At 45.0% G+C, this 24,200-nt stretch overlaps 1 protein-coding gene across 2 annotated transcripts in view; it reads right to left on the bottom strand.

Moving 5' to 3' along the window:
- Positions 1 to 1,713: 1,713 nt before the first annotated feature.
- The window catches only part of LOC308111823 (3-hydroxy-3-methylglutaryl-coenzyme A reductase-like), a 55,446-nt gene continuing 32,959 nt past the window's right edge, over positions 1,714 to 24,200 (bottom strand). For both annotated transcript variants that reach the window (XM_080466867.1, XM_080466868.1), the window contains 5 exons: positions 15,111 to 15,281; positions 12,817 to 12,957; positions 12,589 to 12,747; positions 6,006 to 6,160; positions 1,714 to 3,483 (listed from right to left, as the gene is read on the bottom strand). In XM_080466867.1, the coding sequence (XP_080322993.1) occupies positions 3,429 to 3,483; positions 6,006 to 6,160; positions 12,589 to 12,747; positions 12,817 to 12,957; positions 15,111 to 15,281 (681 nt within the window). In that variant the 3' untranslated portion in view covers positions 1,714 to 3,428. The remainder of the gene's footprint in view (positions 3,484 to 6,005; positions 6,161 to 12,588; positions 12,748 to 12,816; positions 12,958 to 15,110; positions 15,282 to 24,200) is intronic.

The following is a 24,200-nucleotide window of genomic DNA, read 5'->3' on the forward strand; positions in this document are numbered from 1 at the left end:
TGTAGATTTGTATTAGTTTGTACTAATTGTCCAGCATCACTGCCCATTAGACCGAGACCCTCAGATGTCGCCAACCCATCCATCCACTGGAGAGTTAGAAGCCACTTCATCTTTTCTTTTAGAACAGTTCCTCCCAGAGATTTACCCTCTTTGTGTCTCACTTTGTGTGTTTTTTTTTCTTGAAAAAGAAATGACTTTAAAAAGATAAAACTCTTAACATCAATAAGCAGCCATCGGGTGTATTTTCTATTTTCCTCATTTGTTCGTTCAAACCATGTGATGGCCTATGAGTTCACCGAATGGCCATTGCAACACCCAGCAATGTTCTTTAGGGAAACAATCCATTCCTATCAAAGCATTAACTTTTTTTTCCCTCCGTATCCTTTGATGTAGTCTGTCATTCAAAGAGGTAAATATAACCAGTGAACAAAAATCAGATTATGCACAAATTCAATGGAGGTACTAAAACTTTGGGTCTCCGGGCTTGTGGCCGTTCTCTGCGGTCCTTCGGGTGTCTGGGCGTCGCGTCCTGTGGCCGTGGCCTGAGGTGGTGTTGGTCTGCCAAGCCCCGTCATGCCTGGACCACACTTCAGGACTCTTTTGGTAGCCCCACCTACCTTACAACTGTGCCTGGGAGAAGGAGGGTTGTCACTGCAGAATATTGAATATTATCAACTTTCTTTTCTTGGGCACTACCTCTGAGAATGGTTTAGAAATGATCCACGATCCACTTGGCCTAGCATTGAGGCCGCCCCTCTGGATGCGATTCCTCTTCGTAATACTATGTTTCTAAAAAATGTGTATCAAACCAAATAAGGGCCATTTACCTTCTGCAAAGCATATTAAAGGTTTGGAGAAGTTTTAATAAAATAGGGACTCAGGAGGATTCTCTCCCTCTTTTCACTCCCATTCATTTAAACCAAGATTTTCTAATGGTCTAAAAAGGACATAGTAGACGGCTCTGTCAAATCATTCAACCGGCTAATTGAACAATACTACCTCCTGTCCAGACATTTAGGTTTCTGCAGATCCGTACCTTTGTCTCCTCAAAAGCAAGATTGGACCCAGTTGGGTTCTCTTGCACTGCAAGACACGGAGAGTAGAAAACTAATAACCAGGTTCTCCAATGCTCCGTGGCCTCCAGCAGAGAGCACTCGTGACAGTAAATTGCCCTGGGAGGCTGACCTGGCGGAAACAATCTCAGATGATGTGTGGCTGAGCTCATCGGGCTGTTTGTCCACCAACAAAGGAATCTCAATTCAACATTATCCATAGGCTCCAGATTACACCAGTGCTTTGGAATAAATTTAATCCTACTCAAATACTGCAATAAATGCAAGATCTCAGGGGGAACATACTACCATTGTCGCTTTATAAAAAACATCTAGAGAAAGGTTTGCAAAGAAACTTCTGACAATGCAAGACCTGGATCGTCTTGCATTCTGGGATTACATCCTGCACTGAATTCAAAACCTTGTATGTTGAGACTGCTCAACGTTTGGTGCCAGGCAGTGCATCCTGAAACAATTGATCTCTGAAAAACCTCCTAAGCTCTCACTGCTTACAAGAACTTACTCCCCTGGAAACAACAATCTTTAGCGTAAGGATAAACCCTTGTTATTTGATCAAATCTGGGACCCTGAAATACAACAGTATGGAGAGTCTCTACTCTAAAGAAGGGCCTCTATGGACTTATTTAGTCAGACATTCCTTGAAAGAGCCACACTTTTTTTATTATGAACTAAACATCATGTAGTTACACTGTCAGCTTGAGCATCTTCCTATGTATTCCTTCAATTGTCAACTTGTCCTATTACTATTGCTGTTATTTTTCTCCAGTGTGGGTTTTGGTTCACCATGTTGTGTGTGTAGTATGTGGCGCTTTTATTTTATTGTACAATAGTTTGTTTGTAAATAGAAAGAGGAATAAATATATATAAAAAAAAAAAATCCAGATCAGGGGTGTCAAACAAGAGGCCGGAGAGTTGGCCTATACAGCGTTTATACTAGCCCACTAATTAAGCCTCGTTCTCACCACAGTATGTGCCAGTATGGCCCGGTACGGTAAGGCAACGCATACCTGGACCAAACTCTGCTGCGTGAAGTACGGTTAAAATGTAGGCGGGGTTATGAACGATATACCGATATCACTGGTATGTGGTCATTACACAACAGTAATTGTGGGACCAACTCGGAAAACATTTGTTGCTGCCGCAGTTCAGGCGATGGCCGAGCGAAGCCATGAGCCTCCGTCCTCTGCAGTTTGGAAAACTTTCTCCTTGTGAGCGTCCAGCTCCCTCTGACTCTCCTCCTCTCCTGTTGCTGAGAGGAGCATCTACACCTCGTCTGAACACCAGGGGGCAGTGGAGCGCCACATTTCATTAAACCTAGTTCACTAAACAACCAGTGAGCACAAAGCGGCGTGAATACAACAACAGGAGGGGTTACAGCCGATGAAATATTAAAATATTGCTGGCAAGTCCAGAGTGACAATGGTCACTGACCAATCAGCAGATGGCCGCGTTGTCGCTCCTCCTTATGGAACCATACCAATGTGCAAGGTAGGTAGGTACAGAGGGCTGATAAAAAAATCATAACTATTGGGTACAGTACTTTCAGAACCATCCACAACTTTAGTCAGTGGAGTTGAAAACCCGTAAGGCTTAAAGGGTTCATACAGGCTCATGTGATGACATCAGAAAATATAAGACGAACACTTTAATGTTCAATAAAAATAAGTGATGTTTGAAGTTTATTGTCTCAGGATTGCAGTAAAAAAACACTTAAAGCTAGCTTGCAAATTAGCATGCTAAAAGCTGCAAAATGCTGTATTTGGTCGCTTTTTCATTTTATTTCGCACCATGATGTTAAAACTGACTTTATGTTGTGAAAAAAGATTGGAATAATAAAAAGTTGTGTCTCTGCAGTAGGCAAAATAAATTATTCCAACATTAAACTGTATTTAGGGCTGAATATGGCTGCTGAACTAAATTAACTTGACACCTCTGATTGATGATAATCTAAAGTATTTATTTGGCCTTCAGCCACAGCTGAGCTTTGCCTCCTTGTTAGCCTCTAAACAGAAAGAAGAAATGCTACAGTCTGAAAATCATTCACTCTCAATGGACAAATGCTGTCCTCTCAAAGTGTCCAAGGTGCTTCATTTGGCAACAAGTGAGTAGAATGTTTTATTTGAACCCAACAGTTTGTCTTTTCCCAAAACACCAGACAGCCTCCACACTTTGTAAAATACAGTTTCACCAAACTAAACCCAGAATGTTGCAGAAGATGAAAGAAGAGTGGGGAGAGGTCAGGTGAGGCAGAGGAGGAACTGGTCTTGGTCCTGGTTCTGGTCCTGGTCCTGTGTCTGTTTGAAAACACTTGGGAAAAGTCTGTGGTGTTTTTGCAGCGACCTGCGTTTGCAGCTCTCAGGAAGCTTTCTTGGTGCAGGTTCCCAGAGTTTCCTGAAGGTTTATCTTCGATCTGCAAAACACAGAAATCTCAGTGTTTCATACACTTGTGCCTTTATTGTTAAATAATGATGAATCTCAGTGGTGGTTCTGACCAGTTACCGACACAATCTAGTGCAGTAGGGTTTCATTTGAGTCATCAAATATATGGACATGCAGAATGTGACTGTATATTGTGAATGACGATGGCAATAAATTGCCGATATACATTTTTATGTTCCTGAATGTGAGTAAAATGATTAGACATGATGCCTATGCCCTGAGTTGTTGTCTATGTAAAGACCGAATCTCACTGATTCTATATCAAAATATAGAATCTTCATGTATAAGCTGAGAGAAGAAGCTTCTGGAGGACATGTGGGAAGATCATGGGATGCCACCGGTCACTATGTTACTGAGGAATTATGGGTAGGAAATGTTTTTGGTCGAAGTCGACAACATGCAGCATCGCGAGTTGTTCAATGAAGGCAGACAGAATAGGAGGGAGGGGGGAGTGCTAACACCCAGGGACTAGGTCAGGGGTCAGGGAACAAGTCAGAGACTGGGTCAGGGGTCAGGAAACGAGTCAGGGACTAGGTCAGGGGTCAGGGACTCGGTCAGGGGTCAGGGAACGAGTCAGGGACTGGGTCAGGGGTCAGGGACTCGGTCAGGGGTCAGGGAACGAGTAAGGGACTGGGTCAGGGGTCAGGGGTCAAGGACTCGGTCAGGGGTCAAGGAACGAGTCAGGGACTGGGTCAGGGGTCAAGGACTCGGTCAGGGGTCAAGAAATGAGTCAGGGACTGGGTCAGGGACTCGGTCAGGGGTCAGGGAACGAGTCAGAGACTGGGTCAGGGGTCAGGAAACGAGTCAGGGGCTAGATCAGGGAACGAGTCAGGCACTGGGTCAGGGGTCAGAGACTGGGTCAGGGGTCAGAGGTCAGGGACTGGGTCAGGGGTCGAGTCAGGGACTGGGTCAGGGGTCAAAGAGTGGGTTAGGGACTGGGTCAGGGAACGAGTCAGGGACTAGGTCAGGGGTCAGGGACTCGGTCAGGGAACGAGTCAGGGACTGGGTCAGGGGTCAGGAAAGGAGTCAGAGACTGGGTCAGGGGTCAGGGACTGGGTTAGGGAACGAGTCAGGGACTAGGCCAGGGGCCAGGGAACGAGTCAGGCACTGGGTCAGGGGTCAGAGACTGGGTCAGGGGTCAGAGGTCAGGGACTGGGTCAGGGAACGAGTCAGGGACTGGGTCAGGGGTCAGGGGTCAGACAGACGAGAATAAAAGTCTCATCGGTCAGGTCTCCTAAATCTTTGTAATTCCCTACATATTCCCATTGAAACCCGACTGATTCCAAAAATATCGGGAGATTATCAGAAAGAACTCAAACTAAATGGAATTAAATCAATAAAACTTTAAATTTGAAGAAGAATACTGCTCAGAAATGTAATGGAACCAATATATTTTTTAAAAGGTTGAAACAGAGCTTTACCTGTTTTTTGTGTTGACTCTGATAACTACATTATTTGTTCACCTCAAAATTAGGCTAGGGTTCTTGGTCCGTGTCCCTTCATGCCATTCCAATTTCATTTACCGATTTGATATTGGGAAACGAAAAACGGGAGACAGTTTTTCGTTTTAAAATTTAAAAATCGAAAAACGGAAATCGGATGGTTTCCCGTTATGCGTTTCTTAAACAAAAATAGGGAAATAAAATACGACCATAATGTTTTCAGTATCCGTTTCCCAATATCAAATCGAAAAACGGAAATCGAATGGTTTCCGGTTTTTCATTCTCCGACATCAAAACGAAAATCGAATGACTGGAAGGTACACGGACCGTTCTTATTGTCTCAAAGAATAATCTTTGAATAATCAGTGGACCAGGTGAGTGTACCTTTACTGTATTTACTCCTTTTGTACTGTAACATAATGGTTTTAGGTTATATTTTACCCTGCTTGATCAGAAAGTCCAACAGATGAGGAACAACACATTTGCTTTTATTTAATTTAAGGAACATTTCATCACAGGTTCATACTTTAAGTATCCTCTATAACCTCTACATTGTTGTTTTTGTACTGTTCAGAGGTGAATACTGGCTTTAAATGACCTGCATACCAAAACGGTCTGTTTTAAATTTTACAGAATGTTCCAACAGTGACAATACAAACTTGCATTGTAAACAAAGTGTGAAATATGATACCATAAAGTAAATGTTTAGATATAACATCAATTACTCATAAAAATAGGAAAAACACCTGAGCTAATAAAATCTTTTCAAATAAGTGAGAAAAGAGGTAAAATGTTTTGCTTTTTCTGTATGTTTTAAGTAAAATGACATTCCATTTTTATCGATATTTGAAATATTTAGTTCAGATAAGTTTATTGACTCATTCTATTATTTGGGTAGTTGTATTTTTGATTTTACATTAAAAAGTATTTTGGCTTACGTGTGAAAAAAGTTACAATTCGGAGGTTTTCACAGTTAAATTAAAAAAACAAAAAAAGTGTTTCGAGTTGGTGATTTTCCTAGAGGTCAGTAAAAATTGTGTGTGCATGTTACCTGTTGTGTGTCATGTGACTCTTGACCAGGTGTCCAGCAGCCAGAGCCGACATGAGTGAGAGCTCTCCAGCCAGCACGGTGGCGCAGACCACCCGGGCCAGCTGCCGGGCGTTGTCACCCGGACAGTCTGGACTGGCGCCCTGCACGCCCAGCATCTGCAAAGACACACAGTATTACAGTAGGAACAACATGGCAGTAAGAATAAAACTAAGTGAAACCCACTAAACATCCTTTGCTTTTGTCTTTGTGAAGCTCGGCCCGTTGACATGACAACAGTTTCAAGTGAAAGCAGAAAGATTTCGTAGCATTTTGGGGGTTTGTTCACATCACAGAGGTGAAAACACTGAAAACATAATATTTTGAAAACCCTCCGACTCCATTTAAACAGGGAAAAGCAAATTTTCTGAAACCCTGCTCCCGGTTCCGCGCACCAGTTGTAGTAACTAGTTGTTGTGCACATGCTCAGTAGATGGACCATGGGACCGACGTTTCAGTTTGCCGACTTAATTTGTGTGCTGGTGGGTCGTGCGCGCGCCCAGAGCCCATCGTCGGTTTGACGACCACAGTACAGTGGCTGTTTTTTTTGTTTATTATACTGAGCCTCTACTGTGCAGGCAGCGTGTGCGCACCCTTCCCCAGTATACGATCTCTATACTCGGCCAATCGGCATACTGTTTTCTCGGTGCAACTACAATAAATGGGCTCATACCTGCACATCCTGTGGGGCTTCTTTACAGCCAGAGGATGGCCATGAAGTATGCCCTGCATGCCTTGGTCCTGAGCACCCATGAGAGGCGCTGTCAGGCAAACCCTGCATGAACTGCAGCTACTTACCTCAGGCAGCAAGGGTTGCTAGGCTGGTGGGGGTGGAAAGCCCAGTAGCTGAGGTCGACCTCCCCCCATCAGGCAAGCCACCTCTGGCCCATCAGACACGCTCTTAGCGGCGGGCAGGGGCTACGGAAGCTGCCCCCTCCAGGAAGAAAGCAAGGCTGACCACAGGGGGTTGTCTTCTAAAGTCAAGCAGCTGCCTGCTGAACTGGCCCAGATGAGATCCCTGCTGACTGACAGCCAGCCGGTTGTTCCCCTGGCGGATGATGTGGCACTCTCGCCCCCAATTCCAGCGCTGCTGCCCGAGGAGGATACACTCTCTCGCTAGCCATTTCTGTGATTATGGGGAGGTTTTTGGAGATGTGGGACCCCAGATGTCTGAGCAGGGCTCCCACTCCTCAGATCAGAGTTCAGAGGAAGAGGTGGAGGACAACTCCATGCGCGCTATCATGCGCCTGGCCCTACAGCGGCTGTACACAGCTGTCCCACAGTAGGCAGAAGCAGCACCTGCAAGCGCTTTCTTTACGCGCAGGCCCGCCCCCACAGCCTTCGCTATTCCCCATTCAGAGGATAATCTGAAGGAGTAACAGTCCTCGACCCTAGTGCTGAATAACCGATGACCTTCTCACAAGGGCTTATGATGCTGGAGCACGTGCTAGTCGCACGTGCTGTCACACCTCATGTTAGCCCTCTCAGCTTCACTGCAAGAGGGCAGTGTGAATGACGATGCGGTTACCTTCTGTGATGCCTCATTGGAGGCATTTGGGCTCATGTCTAGAGAGCTTGGACGGATAATGTCCATCTTAGTCCAAGGTCGCTGTCAGGTTTGGCTGTCCCAGTCAAACTTGACGGAGGCAGCGCAGCTTCCCAGTGGAACCAGGGAAGATATTTGGTCCTGCAGCCCAGGAAGCGCTGGAACGAACCATACAGGCTGGGCAGACCAGGCAGCAGCTTGCCAGGCTTAGCCGGATGCCTCCTCCTGATAGACCCCTGGCCTGCAGGCCAAGGGGTCCCCCGGCTGCTTTTCGCACCCACGTTCCGCCGACAACCTACTCCACTGGTTGTCGCGATGCCCAGCGTCCCGCACAGAGACCAGCCCAGGAATTTCAGGGCTCTGCTCGCCTGCCCCCCAGACAATTTTGAGCTCCAGAGCCTGTCCTCCCTCCCTCTAGAGCCCCGAGGGGCCGGGGGGGGGGGGGGGGGGGGGGGGGGGGGGGGGGGCAGAGATTAAGGCCTTGGGGCCGGCGGTGGGGTATTTTTCGCATCAGCAGCTCAAACAGTGGGCTACTCATGCTACAGACCCATGGGTGGTTGCCACTCTAACCCACGGGTACAAACTTCAGTTCCGCCGCCGGCCCCCCACATCCGGCCGGCTCAAAATGACATCCATCAGTGACCCGGCGAAGGCTCTCGCATTAGACCAGGAGTTGTCCGCCCTCCTGGCCAAGGGCGCCATCGAGCCTGTAGACCATCAGGCACGTCACAGAGGGTTCTACTCAACATATTTTCTGGTGGGGTAAAAAACTGGTGGATTTCACCCAATCTTAGACCTCAGAGGGTTGAACAAATTTATGAAGGTCATACCTTTCCACATGCTAACCACAGTTGATGTCCTGAGAACGGTGGCGCATGGGGGCTGGTTCACATCGATCGACCTCAAGGACGTGTGCTTTCACACCCCAATCGCTCAGCAACACCGGCAGTTTCTGCGATTCGCATACCGCGGCTGCCACTGGCAGTTCAGGGTGGTGCCCTTCAGCCTCTCCCTCTCCCTCTCCCCAAAGGGTCTTCACAAGGTGTGTGTCTGCAGCCCTTGCACCTCTACAGTCTCAGAGCTTGAAGGTTCTCCCGTACCTGGACGACTGGCTGATCTGTGCTCCATCCTGTGCCCAGGTGTCCCTTGGGACACAGAGCGTCTCCTGTGCCAAGTGGCTCGACTCGGGCTAAAGGTAAATGTGGAGAAGAGTTGCCTTGTGCCATCTCAGGTAACAAATTTCATCGGGGTATCATTATCAGTGTAACAATGAGGGCAAAACCATCCTCCCACCATGTGGACGATATCTTTCACCAGCTCGCCCTATTTGTAGAGGGCTGCTGGCTGACCAAGTCTTTTTCCTCTGTCTGTTAGGCAAGCTAACGTCGGGGTAGTTCCTCTGGGCTTGCTGTCTCTGTGCCTGCTGCAGAGGTGGCTGAACAGCTTCCACTTAGATGCCAAGAGGCACAGGTGCAGGAAGCTCAAGGTGTCTCTGCGCCCTGGCTCCGTGGAGGGACATGGCTTACATGCTCAGATGTGTCCCTCTAGGCTCTGTTCCATCTCGCAGGGAGAGTGTTACCACAGATGCATGCCCCTCAGGATGGTGTTCAGTGTGGCAGAGCAGGACGGCCCATGGGCGGAGGTCTGTGGAGGACCGAGGTGCACACATCAATGTGTTGGAGCTGCGTGCAGTTGGGGACAAGAGTGTCCTTGTGCAATCAGACAACACGTCAACAGTGTATCACATAAATCACCAGGGTGGTACCAAGTTTGCACGGCTGCTGAGAGTGGCAAGGGAGCTCCTCACATGGGCAGCCCCCCGCTTGGTCAGCATACGAGCAATGCATATACCAGGAGAGCAGAACCACCCTGCAGACTTCCTCTCTCTCCCGTCAGAAACCTCCGTCAGGGGAGTGGCCCCTCCACCGGGAGGTAGTGATTATTATTCGGAGCCTTTTCGGCAGAGCAGAGGTGGACCTCTTCGCGTCAGAGCAGTCGACCCACTGCCCTCTGTGGTTCTCCTTGGCTTAGACAACCAGTCCTCTCGGCCAGGACGCACTGGCTCATCCTTGGCCAGATGGCCTCTTTAGTGCCTTCCCCCCCGTTTCCTCTGATTTGGCTGGTACTCCACAGGGCCCTTCAGGAGGGCCACAGGATCCTTCTTGTAGCTCTCTTCTGGCCAAGAAGGAGCTGGTTCCTGCTGCTGCACAGCCTCTGTAGCGGCGCACCATGGCGCATTCCCAACAGGAGGGATCTCCTGTCCCAACTGGCAGGGCGGATCTGGCACCCCAATCTGCAACGCCTTTAACTGTCCCTTTGGCCACTGGGAGGCCCGACACGCTCTTACAGTAAGTGTCTGTGCCAACCCAGTGAGATACACTATAATGAATGTGAGAGCCGCATCTACTCGCCTCCAGAACGAGAACAGATGGAAACTGTTTTCCGACAGGTGTACAAGGCAGGAGGAGGACTCAGTGCACTGCCCTGTGCCAACTATTGTGGACTTCCTCCAATCCCTTCTGGACAAAGGGTTTTTGTCCCTCAACGCTAACAGTCTATGTCGCAGCAATATTTTGTCGACATATGATGGTCGACAATGGCATGATTGGTAGCCACAGGCTTGTGTCCCTTTTCTTGAAAGGGGCTTGGAGGTTGCATCCTCCAAGAGCCACAAGGTCCCCAGCATGGGATCTTCCCACACTACGCCATTCACCATTTGAGCCCTTGGCGCAAGCAGAGCTAAAGTGGGTTACGCTTAAGACCGCGTTCCTTCTGGCCATTTCCTCTGCGAAGCGTGTCACTGAGCTGCACGCTCTGTCAACCAGCGTCTGAGGTGGAATTCTGATGGCTCAGGAGTCACTCTGTGGCCAAACATGGCTTTTCTCCCTAAGGTGCTGTCCCGTGCTCACCTCAACCAGCCCATTCAGCTGGCACGTTTCAACTCTCCTCCCGGGGAGCCAGTGGTCCAGCCTGAACTGTTGTGCCCAGTGCGCACCCTGACGGCCTACATTGCAGCTACTGTAGGCTTTCGGGGATTGATCAGCTCTTTCTCTGTTACGGTGGTCCTAACAGGGGTTGTGCTGTCTCCAGACAGCGCCTGTCCCACTGGATTGTCGACGTAATTGCCCATGCATATCGGGCAAGTAACTGTCCCGTCACATCTGGTGGGCGGTGCCACTCTACCAAGAGTGTTGCTACGTCATTGGTTGCCCTGAGGCGAGTGCCTCTGAAGGACATCTGTGGCGTGGCTTCATGGGCATCGCCGGGCGCTTTCTCCAGATTCTACAGGGTGAATGTGGCCACACCTCATCCACTGGCTGTTCGGGATTCATAGAACCATAGTTACATCCGGAACTTTCCGTTTTATTTTGACAGTCACCGTAATAACAGTCCAACTTGGTGGTTTTATTTTGAAAGTCACCGTAACAACAATCCAACTTGGTTATCTGTCCAATAGAATGTCCAAGTTCTCCCAGTGTTAATGTTTATACCGTATTGTTCTCTGTTGCATCTGTGGCTTAGGTACAAAAACAACCAACAGCACCAACTAGTGAACCTACATTCTAACTACACATCTTACAACAGACATAGTTTTCAAAACGTTGTCGAGTAAATGTGAACATTTTCTGAAATGAAAACAATTAAACGACGCATGTTCACTTTTACTTCATATTCCAGTCTCTTTGGATTCATCACTGCTAACTGCTTAAAAATAAATTAAATGTTTACAGAATTTTCACGTGTCACATTCACACGGTGCTGTTTAATGAAGTGTCTTGTGAAGCATTAGATCAGTTTTCTGGATGAAATCAGCTTGAAACAAATGCAAGAACCAATTTAAACATTAGATATCCATTAGCTGTTAAGGAAGACAAACATCTTATATTGCTCATCAGTGCTTGTTTACACTGTTTGTGCTGTGGCATTTCCCTTCAGGATTACATCTGTTTCAGAGTAATTTCATTCATAAAACTGGAACATCTGACATTGAAAAGAAAGACATTTCTCTGCTTCTGTGTTCTACCGACAAATATCTGCTTTCAGTGATTTGATTCTTTCAGTTCATTCACTTGATATTGTTGAAATCTATAGGTACATTGATTCGTACTGAAGCTGCTGCAGCTCTGCTCCTGCTCCTCATGTTGTTTAAGAAACTGCTTGGTAACCTCACCCATAATGCCTCGCCCCACATGTCATCATAAAATCTGAATGTCTTATATCTACAAACAGATCCTCAAATCAATACATAAGTCTTCCATTTGTGTGAAACACTGTTATTCAAGTTCAAATTAGTTAAATACGCGTTTTACACTAAGACTCGCCTGGCCAAGATCTATGCAACTGCATTTCTTACATTTAGATTTAACTTCTTTCAGGATTTTTTGTATTTTTTCCTTCTTTTCCCATAATTTTGAATTTCAATGTTGTGGAGGCTGTGAAAGATGATTTTCTTTATTTAATCAAAATTAATGACGTGATTTTTTTTGTTGTTGTTTCTAAAATTAAAGGCTTCTCTTTGTTGCTCTGAATTGTTTTCATTGTCTTGGTCATCAACTACATTCTTTCATATGTGTGATTTTATCACTCTGAAAGAAAAAAACAAACATCAAACAATGTTTTCTTGAGCATCGTTTCATCTATTCTCTGTATATTTTCTTTTAGAATTGTATGTCTCCTGGAGATTTGATTATCGATCAAACAATTCTCAATCTTTCATCTGAATTTACAATAATAAACAACTTAAAAACTAATAAAAAAAAACTGCAAATTTGTTCTGAAAACTATTTAAAACTATCTTTATTTAAAAAAATAAAACATCAAATTGAAATAAAATGTAACACTAATAAATTAACCTCCTGCAGACTCATTTTAACAAACCAGCAGCTGCTCCATCATTAAAAACCCCTAATGATTTATCAAAAGATCGTGAGCAGCAATATTGCCTATCTTATGCATTTCTGAAGTAGATTTTAAGCTTTTTCCAGGGACAGTGTGCAGCACCTGCAGGCATGCTTGCTGGGGGGCCAGGTTGGTGCCCCCTCCCACAGTGCCCAGCTCGATGGAGGGCATGGTGCAGCTGATGTAGAGGTCCTCCCCGCTGGGTCCTGATTGCTCCATGAGGGTAATGCAGTTACTGCTGCCCACCGACTGCGCTGGGTCCTGCAGGACATGCAGTGGTCAACACAGGAAGAGCAAAGTCGTGTGGCGCCTCCTCCAAACTGCAGTTACCTGTCCACAGGCAATGTAGATGGCGGCCACCACGTTGGCTGCGTGTGCATTATACCCCCCGATGCTACCAGCCATGGCTGAGCCCACCAGGTTCTTGTTGATGTTCACCATCACCAGAGCTTCAGTGGTGGTTTTCAAAACCTACGAGGGCAAAGAGAAACATCATGATGCAGCAAGAGAGTAAAAGGGCACAAAAGATGTTTGGGTTTGGTTCTTCTGGATGCCATATGCCCATCCTGATGAGGGCCTAGAAGCAAAATCTCATTACAAATGATGAGCCAATTTAAGCAGGTTTCTGCTCCAGTTTCCGTTCATTGGTGAAATTTTATTGAATCTTCCATAATCACCAATTACTGACACACTAAAGGAACTTTTTATAATCCTAAACCAAATGTTGAAAGATTATCTGGACAATGCAGATTTAATTCTCCAGATATTCAGTTTAAAATTTTGTTTTTTATAACCATTCATAAAAGCAAACACTTTGAAAGTATATTTCAAAGCAAAAAGCTATATTTTTGTATATTCATATATAAGGGGCTTTAAGTGAACAATAAAAGGGGAGGGACACAGCGACCCCAGGAGGGGCCCCACCCCCCGGGTTTGGAACCAATAGAAAGTCAGCCGTGAATGGAGAGCTTCACTGATTGGTTGAGCCAACTCGAACATCACAGGTGTCCAAAATTCAAACAATATAACTGTCTTTAATCAAGCTGCTGGAGTTAGGGTTAGTTTGTGTACGAATGCACCATCTCGCACACGAATCTCAGTTTCTTCACTTCAGACACCAGCGATCCAGCGCAGCTTCAAAAGCCACTTCAAGCTCTGTGTGAAGGAACAGGGAATCGTACCCGCACCTTTCTCGCTAGAGCTTTACTCCTTTCTTTTTCTCTCTTCCACTAACACCAACACCCGTAGCTGCTCAGTGTTTGAGATTAGATAACAACCCTCGCATGTAGCAACCAAACTGCTAGATGTTGCCGTTGGATCCGTCCGCACGGCCACCACAGTTTTAACTGCATGTTCCGACATGCAGTTAAAACTCATGCGTTCAATACCGGGCCGACACAGACGCCCGGTATTGTCACGTGACCTCGGAAAGCGTCTTTCAGTCGCCACAGCAGCTCAGTCTGTGAATACGTTCCACCATCTTAGCTGCGTGACACCCCCTGCACCTCTGGCAACAGTCTGTGCTCCAATCTCACGCCTTCCCTTTTATTTAGGTATTGTTACATTTTGCACAGAAATATAAACTAATTTAAATAAATCCTTTTCAAAAAAGACTGATTGTTTGGCAATTACTTATTTCTTATTTTTAACTAATACTTTTTAAAAAAAAATAATTTCCATTAAATTGCATGAAACTCAACGTCTTTCTAAGACTTGCCCCGAGTCTACTTCCCTCCAGCTAGTGATATTTGTTTGGTTAAAAGCAAGAGGTGTGTTTCCCTCATTCCAATGGTAGACAAACTTGGAAATTGGAAATGTTGTCCTATCTTTTTTTTTTTTTTTTTTAAAACCAAACACTACACGCCAGAAATCTGGTATGGTGCTGGATTACTTTAAGCCATTGTTATCAGTGTGTATGTGTGGGTGCGTGGCCCCTTTAACAGGGTGGGAGGGGCCTGGCTTGCTTGATCAACGTCCGGGAGGTAGCGAGTGTACTGATGCGGAACGGTCCAGAAAGAAGCTGTATGTAAAGACCAAGTTAGTGGCAAATAAAGAGAACAAGTGTGTAACTCGGAAACAGTGCCCCGTGTCCTGTTTCTTCACCGGCTGTCACGGAAGGGAGTTAACTCCAAAGCTTGGGACAGCTTCGTCCCTGGGGTGAAGTTACTCTCCCCCGTTTCTCCCGACTACGGTCTGGAGACCGGAGCAGGAAAAGTTAACACCATGTACTATATTACTTTTAGCCTGTGTTCTATACTTTTGGACAGAAAAGGCACAAAGCATACATAAAGAGAGTATAGATGAGTCCAAAGTAGTTGATTCTTGTGAATGTACCATCACCTATTTCACTGTTTAAAGTTTAGAAATTCAATATCCAACGTCAGATAAAAAATGCTAATTAATACAAGAACTTTGAACAGTAGGTGATTAAAACCTAAACACCAAGCAGATTTTTCTCAGAGGTATATTCATATTGGAAGAACTGAGGGGTTCGGGTGCATCCCTGAAGCAGTGAAATGTGCCAGATATTATCTACAGACTTGCAATAAATACTGACTGAGGCATGTTTAAGTGGCCAGGACAATAAATGAGTTGCATATTGTGATTGTGTTGGCTCTCCTCACTTCTCTGACCACCTTGGCAGGGATGGTGGCTTCGCACACAGCAGACTTGCCCCTGCCTTCGATCCAGTTGATGGCGGCAGGTTTCTTGTCGGTGCAGTAGTTCCCGCTGACCGCCACCACCTGCAGCTCCGGGAAGTGCTGCTGCAGTCTGCAGAGAGCCTGCTCCGTACCCTGCAGGGGGCAAAGAGGCAGTCAGATCATTATCTGAACCCTGCAGGGGGCAAAGAAGCAGTCAGTCAGATCAATAACTGAACCCTGCAGGGGGCAAAGAGGCAGTCAGATCAATAACTCCCATCAGATACGTGACTAACCTCATGAAAAAAGCACAAAGTGAAGAGTTAATGTTTGGTAGGCCGAATGCATAAATCAGGCAGCTGCCTCAATATGAATGACACCAACTGATTGTTGTTATTATATTATATTATATTATATATTACATCACATTACATTACATTACAATATATTATATTATATTATGCCCCAGGCTAGCTCAGTTGGTAGAGCATGAGACTTGAAATCTCAAGGCAGAGGGTTCGTGTCCCACGCCGGGTGCGACCTTCCCGTGGGCTTACCACCTGCAGGGCGGTTCTTAATGGGTGCTATGTGATCTGGGCTCAGACTGTCTCCCCCGCCACCCGGAAAGAGAAAATGGATGGATATTATATTATATTATATTTCGGGATGTCCCGATCAGACTTTTTTGCCCCAGATACCGATCCAATTTTTCCGAATTGAGTATCGGCCGATTTCGATACTTTCCCGATCCGATACTTCCATTGCTATAGCAAATATACTCAATAGTCTATTTTTGGAGCAACTAAGATGTCTGGAGCTAAAAGCACTATTGGCAGAAGCTTTGTTTAGCTAGAAATTATTATAAAACTCACTTATTGAATCAAAATTCTTCTCAGAATGACTTAAACATAAATGCTCTTAGGCTCCAATGTAACTTCTTTGTGTATTAAACTTCAGTTTACCTTAAAGCAGTATGAGAGGTTTGACCTGAATTGTCACAAAACATTTACACTTCAATATGAATTATAAACACTTCATTCCACTTCAAAGTGGTAAAACCTGTTTGACAAAAGTACTCTGAACATAGTACTCTCAAAAACTTATTCAGAATAACCCAGTCTCCCTTCAAACTAGTGTAACGTTCTGGCTTATTTTTTTCGCCATATCGCTCCCCTGTGGGTACTTTTCTTTATTTTAAAATCCTTTATTTTAAGGCCGCATCGAGTTTGCTGCTTTGGTGCGGCTTTTTCTTTACTTGTTGTAAATTGGGGGTACATCCACACGACAAAAAAAATCGATCTTTTTCCTCCCTGGCCTTCTCCCAAAAGACTTCTGTCCACACCTCACTATGAACACGGCTCAACACGAGGCTTCAGGCTTCAGGGCATGTAGTACACATGCCAGGCCTTTAGGGGCGCTGTGACTCACCAAACACAACAAAAACGCAGAAGACAGACCACATAGAACTTTAGAAGTAGACTTCTGCATATGAACACATAAACCACTCTATATAACTCTAGTTTTATAGGTCTATGGCCCCGCTCCGCCTGCTTCTAGCTTCTGCAGCTCGACCGGAGCTTGTAGTCCCTGATTGTTGTGGTTATTAGGGGACGTTACGGACGGCGTTTATTTTTTATTTTTTTTAGATTTTAGATTTGGCCGGATTTGCTGATTCCCGATCACTCACAAATCACCAATATCAGCCCCGATCCGATATCTACCGATCTGATCGAGACATCCCTAATTATATTATATTATGCTTTCGAAAGCACCTGGGGCCTCATTTATAAAACCTTGCGTAGGATTCCTACTAAAAATATTTGTTGGCCCAAAATAATTTGGATCTCTAAAACCATGCGTACGCACATCTGCACGCACTTTCCATTTCTAGATCCAGTCCACCTGGAAGGTGATAGTTCAGGCCCCGCCCTCAACACACCCACTTTCTACCATAAATGGTCAATGCAAAGGGCCTCGTCAATATTTTTACATCTCAATCAGCCTGTTGATCTCCAGCATTTGACGTTAAATCCTGGAAGAAAAGACGAAGAAAAGGAATTTTACAGAGCGAGAAATAATGATGGAGGAGGTGGAGGTCAGGAGATGGTGAGAGAGTCTGAGAGAGTTCAAAGACCGTAGAGATGGAGAAGAACAGTCTGATCTGAAGGTGGAGGTCAGAGGAGAGTGACATCATGGGGAGAGTGACATCATGGAGGAGAATGACATCATGGGGAGAATGACATCATGGGGAGATTGACATCATGGAGGAGAGTGACATCATGGAGGAGAGTGTCATCATGGGGAGAATGACATCATGGAGGAGAGTGACATCATGGAGGAGAGTGACATCATGGGGGTGAGTGACATCGTGGGGAGAGTGACATCATGGGGAGATTGACATCATGGAGGAGTTACATCATGTAAGAGTGACATCATGGAAGAGAGTGACATCATGGAGGAGAGTGACATCATGGGGAGAGTGACATCATGGAGGAGAGTGACATCATGAGGAGAGTGACATCATGGGGAGGGAGACATCATGGAGGAGAGTGACATCATGATGAACATAATGATAATGAGGAAGTCGATCCTGGAATACTTTGGGACGCCTTTAAGGCAATAATTAGAGGGAAAATAATAAGTATCTCTTCCCATCAAAAAAAGCTACTGTTCACAAAATCATCAACTTAGAACATAAACTACTGAAATGTCAACAAGAACACTCTAAAGGTATGACAGCTGGCATCAAATCTGAAATAAAACCATTAAAAAAAGAAATAGATGACATCAATACACTGGATATACAAAAAAGAATAATTTTTACTAAACAACAGTACTATGAAGCAGGCAGAAGATCTCTAAAACTTGTTTCTTATAAACTCAGGAGAAAACAAGCTGAGAGAGCCATTCATAAAATTAAGAATCCCTTCAATAATGTAATCGAAAATGAACAAAATAAAATTAAATGGTGCTTTCAAAATTACTAATTAAAGCTTTCCCTTTCAAATGCACGTAGATAATGATCAAGATATATCTCACAACTAAATCTGACCGATGAGAAAAAAATAAGACTCCTTTCCCCAATAACAAACGAGGATATCCAATTGGTAAATTAAAAAATTAAAAAAAGAAAAGATGGTAGGAGCAGATGGATTTGGCCCTGAATGGTATAAAACAATGAAGAGCTGCCTAATTCCAAACTTATTGAAGAGACTTAACCGGGTGATGCAAAAGAAAACAATCCCTTCCTCATAGAATGAGTCAATATTTCCATCATCCCAAAGGAAGGAAAAGAGAGACTTGAATGTAGTCATTCTCGCCTGATTAGTGTCTTAATTATAGATTACAAATTGTTTGCATCTATCATATCATATCTTCCCATGTCTCTTCCTTCCCATGTCTGGGACGTAAAGCTACAGTCAAAATGAAAATTTTACCTCAAATCAATTATCTTTTTTTAATCATTCCACTCAAACCCACACCGAAATGGTTCCAGACATTAGACTCTGCGATCATAAAATTCTACGCAAAAAATAAAAAACTTAAAATCAGTCTATCCACCCTTCAGAAATCTAAATCAGAATGTGGCTTAGACCCAATTTCATGTACCTTACCTTGCCAATCAACTGCAATTTATTAGTAAATAAATTAACCCCACTGAAGAATCTAGCTCGTGAATAGAACTGGAACAAATCAACGGCAACAGAATTAAACTCTCAGACTTACCTTTCATTACCACCACTCTAAAACCACACAACTGCTTCAAAAACCCACTGATTGCTTGTCTGGAAGTTACAGGATCCACTCTGGAACCTTGTGCTCCCTCCCCAATCTGGCAGAACCCAGACTGAAAACAACAAAACAACGCTGTATTTCAAAATATGGGAACAGAAGGCACTGAGTCATATTTCCCAAGACAATACACTCATGACAGAGATGGAATTATTTTGAAATTTTGAAATACAAAGAAAATGTTCTACTGTATCCACAATTAAATAACTCAATTAAAAAAAGAAATCCACCAATGCAGAATACATTACAACCACCTGATTTGATAAATAACATAAAAAATCCAAAATATACAACAAGTCACTTTTAAGACCAACTCTATACGATTCCATTCCAGTGTTAAAATGAGAAGAGGTTTGTGCTTCTCGTCAGATATGAGCTTCTGGACCAGGATATGTGAAAATACCTTCATTATGACAAGAAATACCAACCTACAACTGATCCCCTTTAAAATCCTCCACAGGACACACATCACTCAAGACAAAATGAAAAAAATGTCCTTCTCAAACACAGATATGTACCCAATGTAATAAAAAATAGGACTGATCCTTACCCCCAGGCCTCTGGCCGCGTTGACCAGTCCAACAATTCTGATCAATAATTATCCAGCAACATTCTTCCATAATGGGCTGCAGGATTCTCCGATCGCCCAGTGGGGGTCTAACTGGTGACCTCACTACCACTGATATCACAAACAGCTTAACACATCCACGACTTGTAGCTCTCACCTTGGCTAAGAAAACAATCCTACTCAACTGGAAAAATCAGCTCTTAACATCAACCAGTGGCAGAATCTTCTGATGGAATAGACTGAAAGACTTCACAGAATAATGGTGACCTTTTTCTTAAGGCTTTACATATTACTGAAAATAATATTTGTCTGCTAGTGGAAGCCATATTGCAAAAATAATAAATAAATAAATAAATAAATAAATGAATAAAACATAGAATATTGTACGGGGGTGTGTATGCATATGTACATGTATGCATGGGTTTTGGGTGTGTGTATGCATGCACATATAGATATACGCAGGTAGAACCGGACAAGAGGCGATATAGGAAACCATCTACGCTTCTCATCAAATATATCTATTCCAAAACAACGTGAGGAATCATTTGTGTCACCCATCCAGAGAGTCTGATATTGTCTTGTTGGTATCTTTTTTCTTCTTACCCCCTCCTTCCTGGGGGGCCGATTCGTGATTTGGTGGGGTTCTTCGGGCCGGTTCCCTTCTTGGGTTGCGGGGCTGGGGGGCCTCGCGTCTGCATCTGTGGGGCTGCTGGGTCATGTTGGGTTGGTTGGGGCCTAGGGGGGGCAGGGGCTACTCATCTGAGATTTCTGGGTCTCCCCGGGGGGTATCGGGGTGGTGGGGCTTTCCGCCCCACTTTGTCCTCACCTTCCTCCCCTTTTCCCCTGCCTTTGGGGTCCTAGGGCTCTCCTCAATGCGTGGGGGCAGCGAGGATCATGGGTGATCTCTGTGGACTGGTTATCGGGTGTTGGCTGGCCCTACGGATCATGGCTGGGAGGGGGTGCTTGACCTGGGAGGACCCAACCTCGATCGGATCCCTCTACAACCGTTTTCTTTCCTTGGATGTGTCCTTGGTGTATTGGGATTACTGGGGGGCGCAGGGGGTTTCTCTCTGGGGTATCCGGGGGTGGCCCTCCATGTTGGCCGGCCTGTGGCGGGTGGCTGCTGGGGTTGGTGGGCCAGGCTCAGCGTTGTGGTCTGTGTCGGTGGTCGGGGTGGGGAGCTGCACCGGCTGCTGTACCTCCGGGTCTCCGGGCTTGTGGCCATTCTCTGCGGTCCTTCGGGTGTCTGGGCCTCGCGTTCTGTGGCCCATGGCCTGGGGTGGTGTAGGTCTGCGAAGCCCCGTCATGCCTGGACCACACTTCAGGACTATTTTGGTAGCCCCACCTACATAGGTGAAAATCACCCTGACTTGACAAGACCCACATACGTGCAGAATCTCCCCAGAACTCACTGGGTAGAGCAGGAAAACACTGGTTAGTAATATCTGTCATCTTGGTGGAGATCTACACCACTGGTGCCATTGTAGACCTAACACTTAGTAACCCCCCACTAAAATTCGGATTTCAGAAATCTATTATCAAAACGACTGGAGGTTGGAGTTTGTAGGTTGTAGGGGGGTAACTGTCGCAGGAAAATAACAGAAATTGGCCCTATTTGCTTATGATCTATTGCTGACCATTTCTAACCCTACTCTGACGTTACCAAAAGCTGTACAGATGTTTGAAGACTGTGGTACTTTCCCAGGATACAAAATTATTGTAAACAAAACTCAAGTATTGGCTCTACATTACAATCCTCTCTAAAACATTAGAGACCACTATAAATGGAAATGGGACGCGGAATCGATACTTACATCACAATCGTGACCTCCTGTTTTTTTCCCAGGATTCTGATGGGCTATCAAGGCTTGATGCTTCTTGCTACACTGCCCCCTACAGGTTTGGCTGCTCATAGCAGCTCTGAACCAGCTGTATATGTGAGTCAGTGTGAATGAAGGTTTTTTAAAACGTAGAGAGGGAAATATCCGTTTTTTGTAAAAACTGGGTACGTGTAAACGTGGCCTCATTTGTCTGTGTCTCCCGCCTGTCACTGCGAGTGTCAGGCAGCTCCTCCTTTATGGGCAGAGAGGTGAAGCAGTACACCTGATTCCCATCACGGGCTTAATCACCTCTCTGCCACAGTATGATGTTAATTATGGACACCCTGAACACAAAATTTTAATCTGACATTGAAAGGTGGAATACCATACCTTTCTTGGATTTATATTCTCGGATTGACGCTATTAAGATGAACATCCTTGAATGTTATATTTGTTCCCAGGTCTGCCATTTTCTTTAACCCAAAAACTATTTGCAGAATGGGACCAAATTTTATCAAGGTTTATATGGAAGGGAAAACCCCCCAGAATTAAGTTCAAAACTTTGCAAAGAAAGAAAAAGGGGGTATGGGCCTCCCAGGTTTACGAGAATATTACTATGCTGCCCAGTTGAGGCCCGTAGTTTGTACGTGCTCTCTGAATTACACAGCGGGATGGAAGGATATAGAGGAGCGAATGATCAAAGGGATACTACTTAAAGCTCTAATGGCAGACTCTAAATGGCAATCCAAAATCAATCTTTCAACTGAACACATATCATACACAACAATTATAGCCTGGAATGAAATAAAACAGAGTTGATCAGAAAACCTCACATTGATGAAAAGACACGGCGAGTCTTCAGCCAGACATTCTCTAGCATGCAGCTCTGCTGCAGCTTCTATCAGCGACCTTGTAGAGAACTTCAGCTCTAAAGTTATAAACCTCATTGATACCATAGCGCCAGTCAGAGCGAAAGTATTGTGTGATAGGAGGAAAGCTCCATGGAGGAATAATAGACTGGTTAAGGCCCAAACAAGAGAGTGAAGACAGGCAGAGCGCAGGTGGAGAAAATCTAAGCTCCACCTTCATTCTGACATCTACAAAGAAACGCTTCACATGTAGAACTTAAAATTAAAAAGGGCCAGACAATCTTTCTTCTCTGAGATCATCAATAAACACAGTAATAATACCCATACTTTGTTTAGTGTCGTGGACAGACTGACCAACCCCTCCCCATCAGTACCTCCTGAACTGTTATCAGATGCATCTTGTAATGATTTTCATCCTATTTCACCCATAAAATTACACAGATCAGACTGAGAGTCAGTCAGTGGAGCTCAGGCATTACGACTGGAACACCTGAACCTCCACACAAAGATGTTCTGTCTAATCAGGCAGATGTTCACCAGCTCAAACCCACAACATGCAGCCTTAACTCTCTACCCACAAAGATTTTTAAAGATGTTTTTAGCTGTCTCGCTCCAGATGTACAACAGATAGTCAACAGCTCTCTTCAGACGGGTGTTTTTCCTAAAACTCTAAAGACAGCCGTTATCAAACCTCTTTTAAAAAAGAGTAATCTGGATGCTTCAGTAATTAGTAATTACAGGCCCATATCAAACCTTTCTTAAGTAATAATATTGTAAAGGTAGTTTTTACACAACTTAATGGTTTTATGGCTCAAAACAATTACCAAAATGTTTTCCAGTCTGGATTGAGGTCAGAGCACTGAAACACTCTTATTAAACTGCTGAATGATGTCTATATGAGCAGGGACACGTCCACTGTCTCACTTTGACTCTTACTGGATCTTAGTGCTGCTTTGGACACAGTTGACCACAACATCCTGCTGGACCTACTGGAACAATGGTTGGAACTTCTGGCTCTGCACTCTGGCAGTGGCTTTAAATCCTACTGGCAAGATGGCCACTATTCTGTGTCAGTAGCTGATTGTGAATGTGAGCAAATGAAAATCACTTGTGGGGTTCCTCAAGGCTCCATCCTTGGGCCCTTTTATTGAACATCGCCATGCTCTTCTTAGAATGACCAGATGACACTCAGCTCTATATGTCAGTGTCAGTGAATGACGCCCCCTTATACCGGCTGAGGAAATGTAGAAATGAAATGCAGGAGTGATGAGTCAGCATTTTTTACAACTCAACCCAGAGAAAACTGAGCTCATTGTTTTTGGCCCCAAAGAAGAAAGGTTAAAGGTCAGTGCTCGTCTTGACTCCAGGTCATCAAATCAGGCAGAAATCTGGGTGGAGTTCTGGATACCACCCTGAAATTCAACAGCCACATTAAGACAAGAACCAAATCAGCTTCCGACCATCTGAACAATGTTGAAGAATCAAAGGATTTCTGAGCAACAAGATTCTGAGAAACTTCTTCTGGTTTCATTTTCACTGGAACGGAGTGTCAGGACAAAATCTGTCAGACAACTACAGCTCATCCAGAACGCTGCAGCCAGAGTCCTCACCAACACAAAGAGGGTGGAGCACATTAGACCACCACACTGAGGGTGGAGCACATTCCCCCACCACACTGAGGGGGGAGCTCTTTCCCCCTGCTCCACCCTCTCCACTGGCTGCCTGTGTATCAAAGGACCTCAGAATGTCCTTCTGCTCTAGAAAGCTTTGAATGGTCTCGGCCTAAATCATCTCAGACTGACTTGTAGAAGATCAAAGCTCCAGACCTCTGAGGTCATCAGGAAGAGGTTGACTCACTGTTCCTACAGTCAGAAGAAACAAGGTGAAGCAGCTTTTAGTTCCTACCTCCTCACCTGTGGAACAAACTTCCTGAACACCTGAAGACTGCTGACACACTCACTTCTTTTAAATCAGGACTTAAAACATTCCTAGATGGGGGGCGTGGCTTGACCGCGATGGAGTAAGC

Source organism: Lipophrys pholis (genome assembly GCF_963383615.2).
Source record: "Lipophrys pholis genome assembly, chromosome: 7".
Classification (NCBI taxonomy): Eukaryota; Metazoa; Chordata; class Actinopteri; order Blenniiformes; family Blenniidae; genus Lipophrys; species Lipophrys pholis.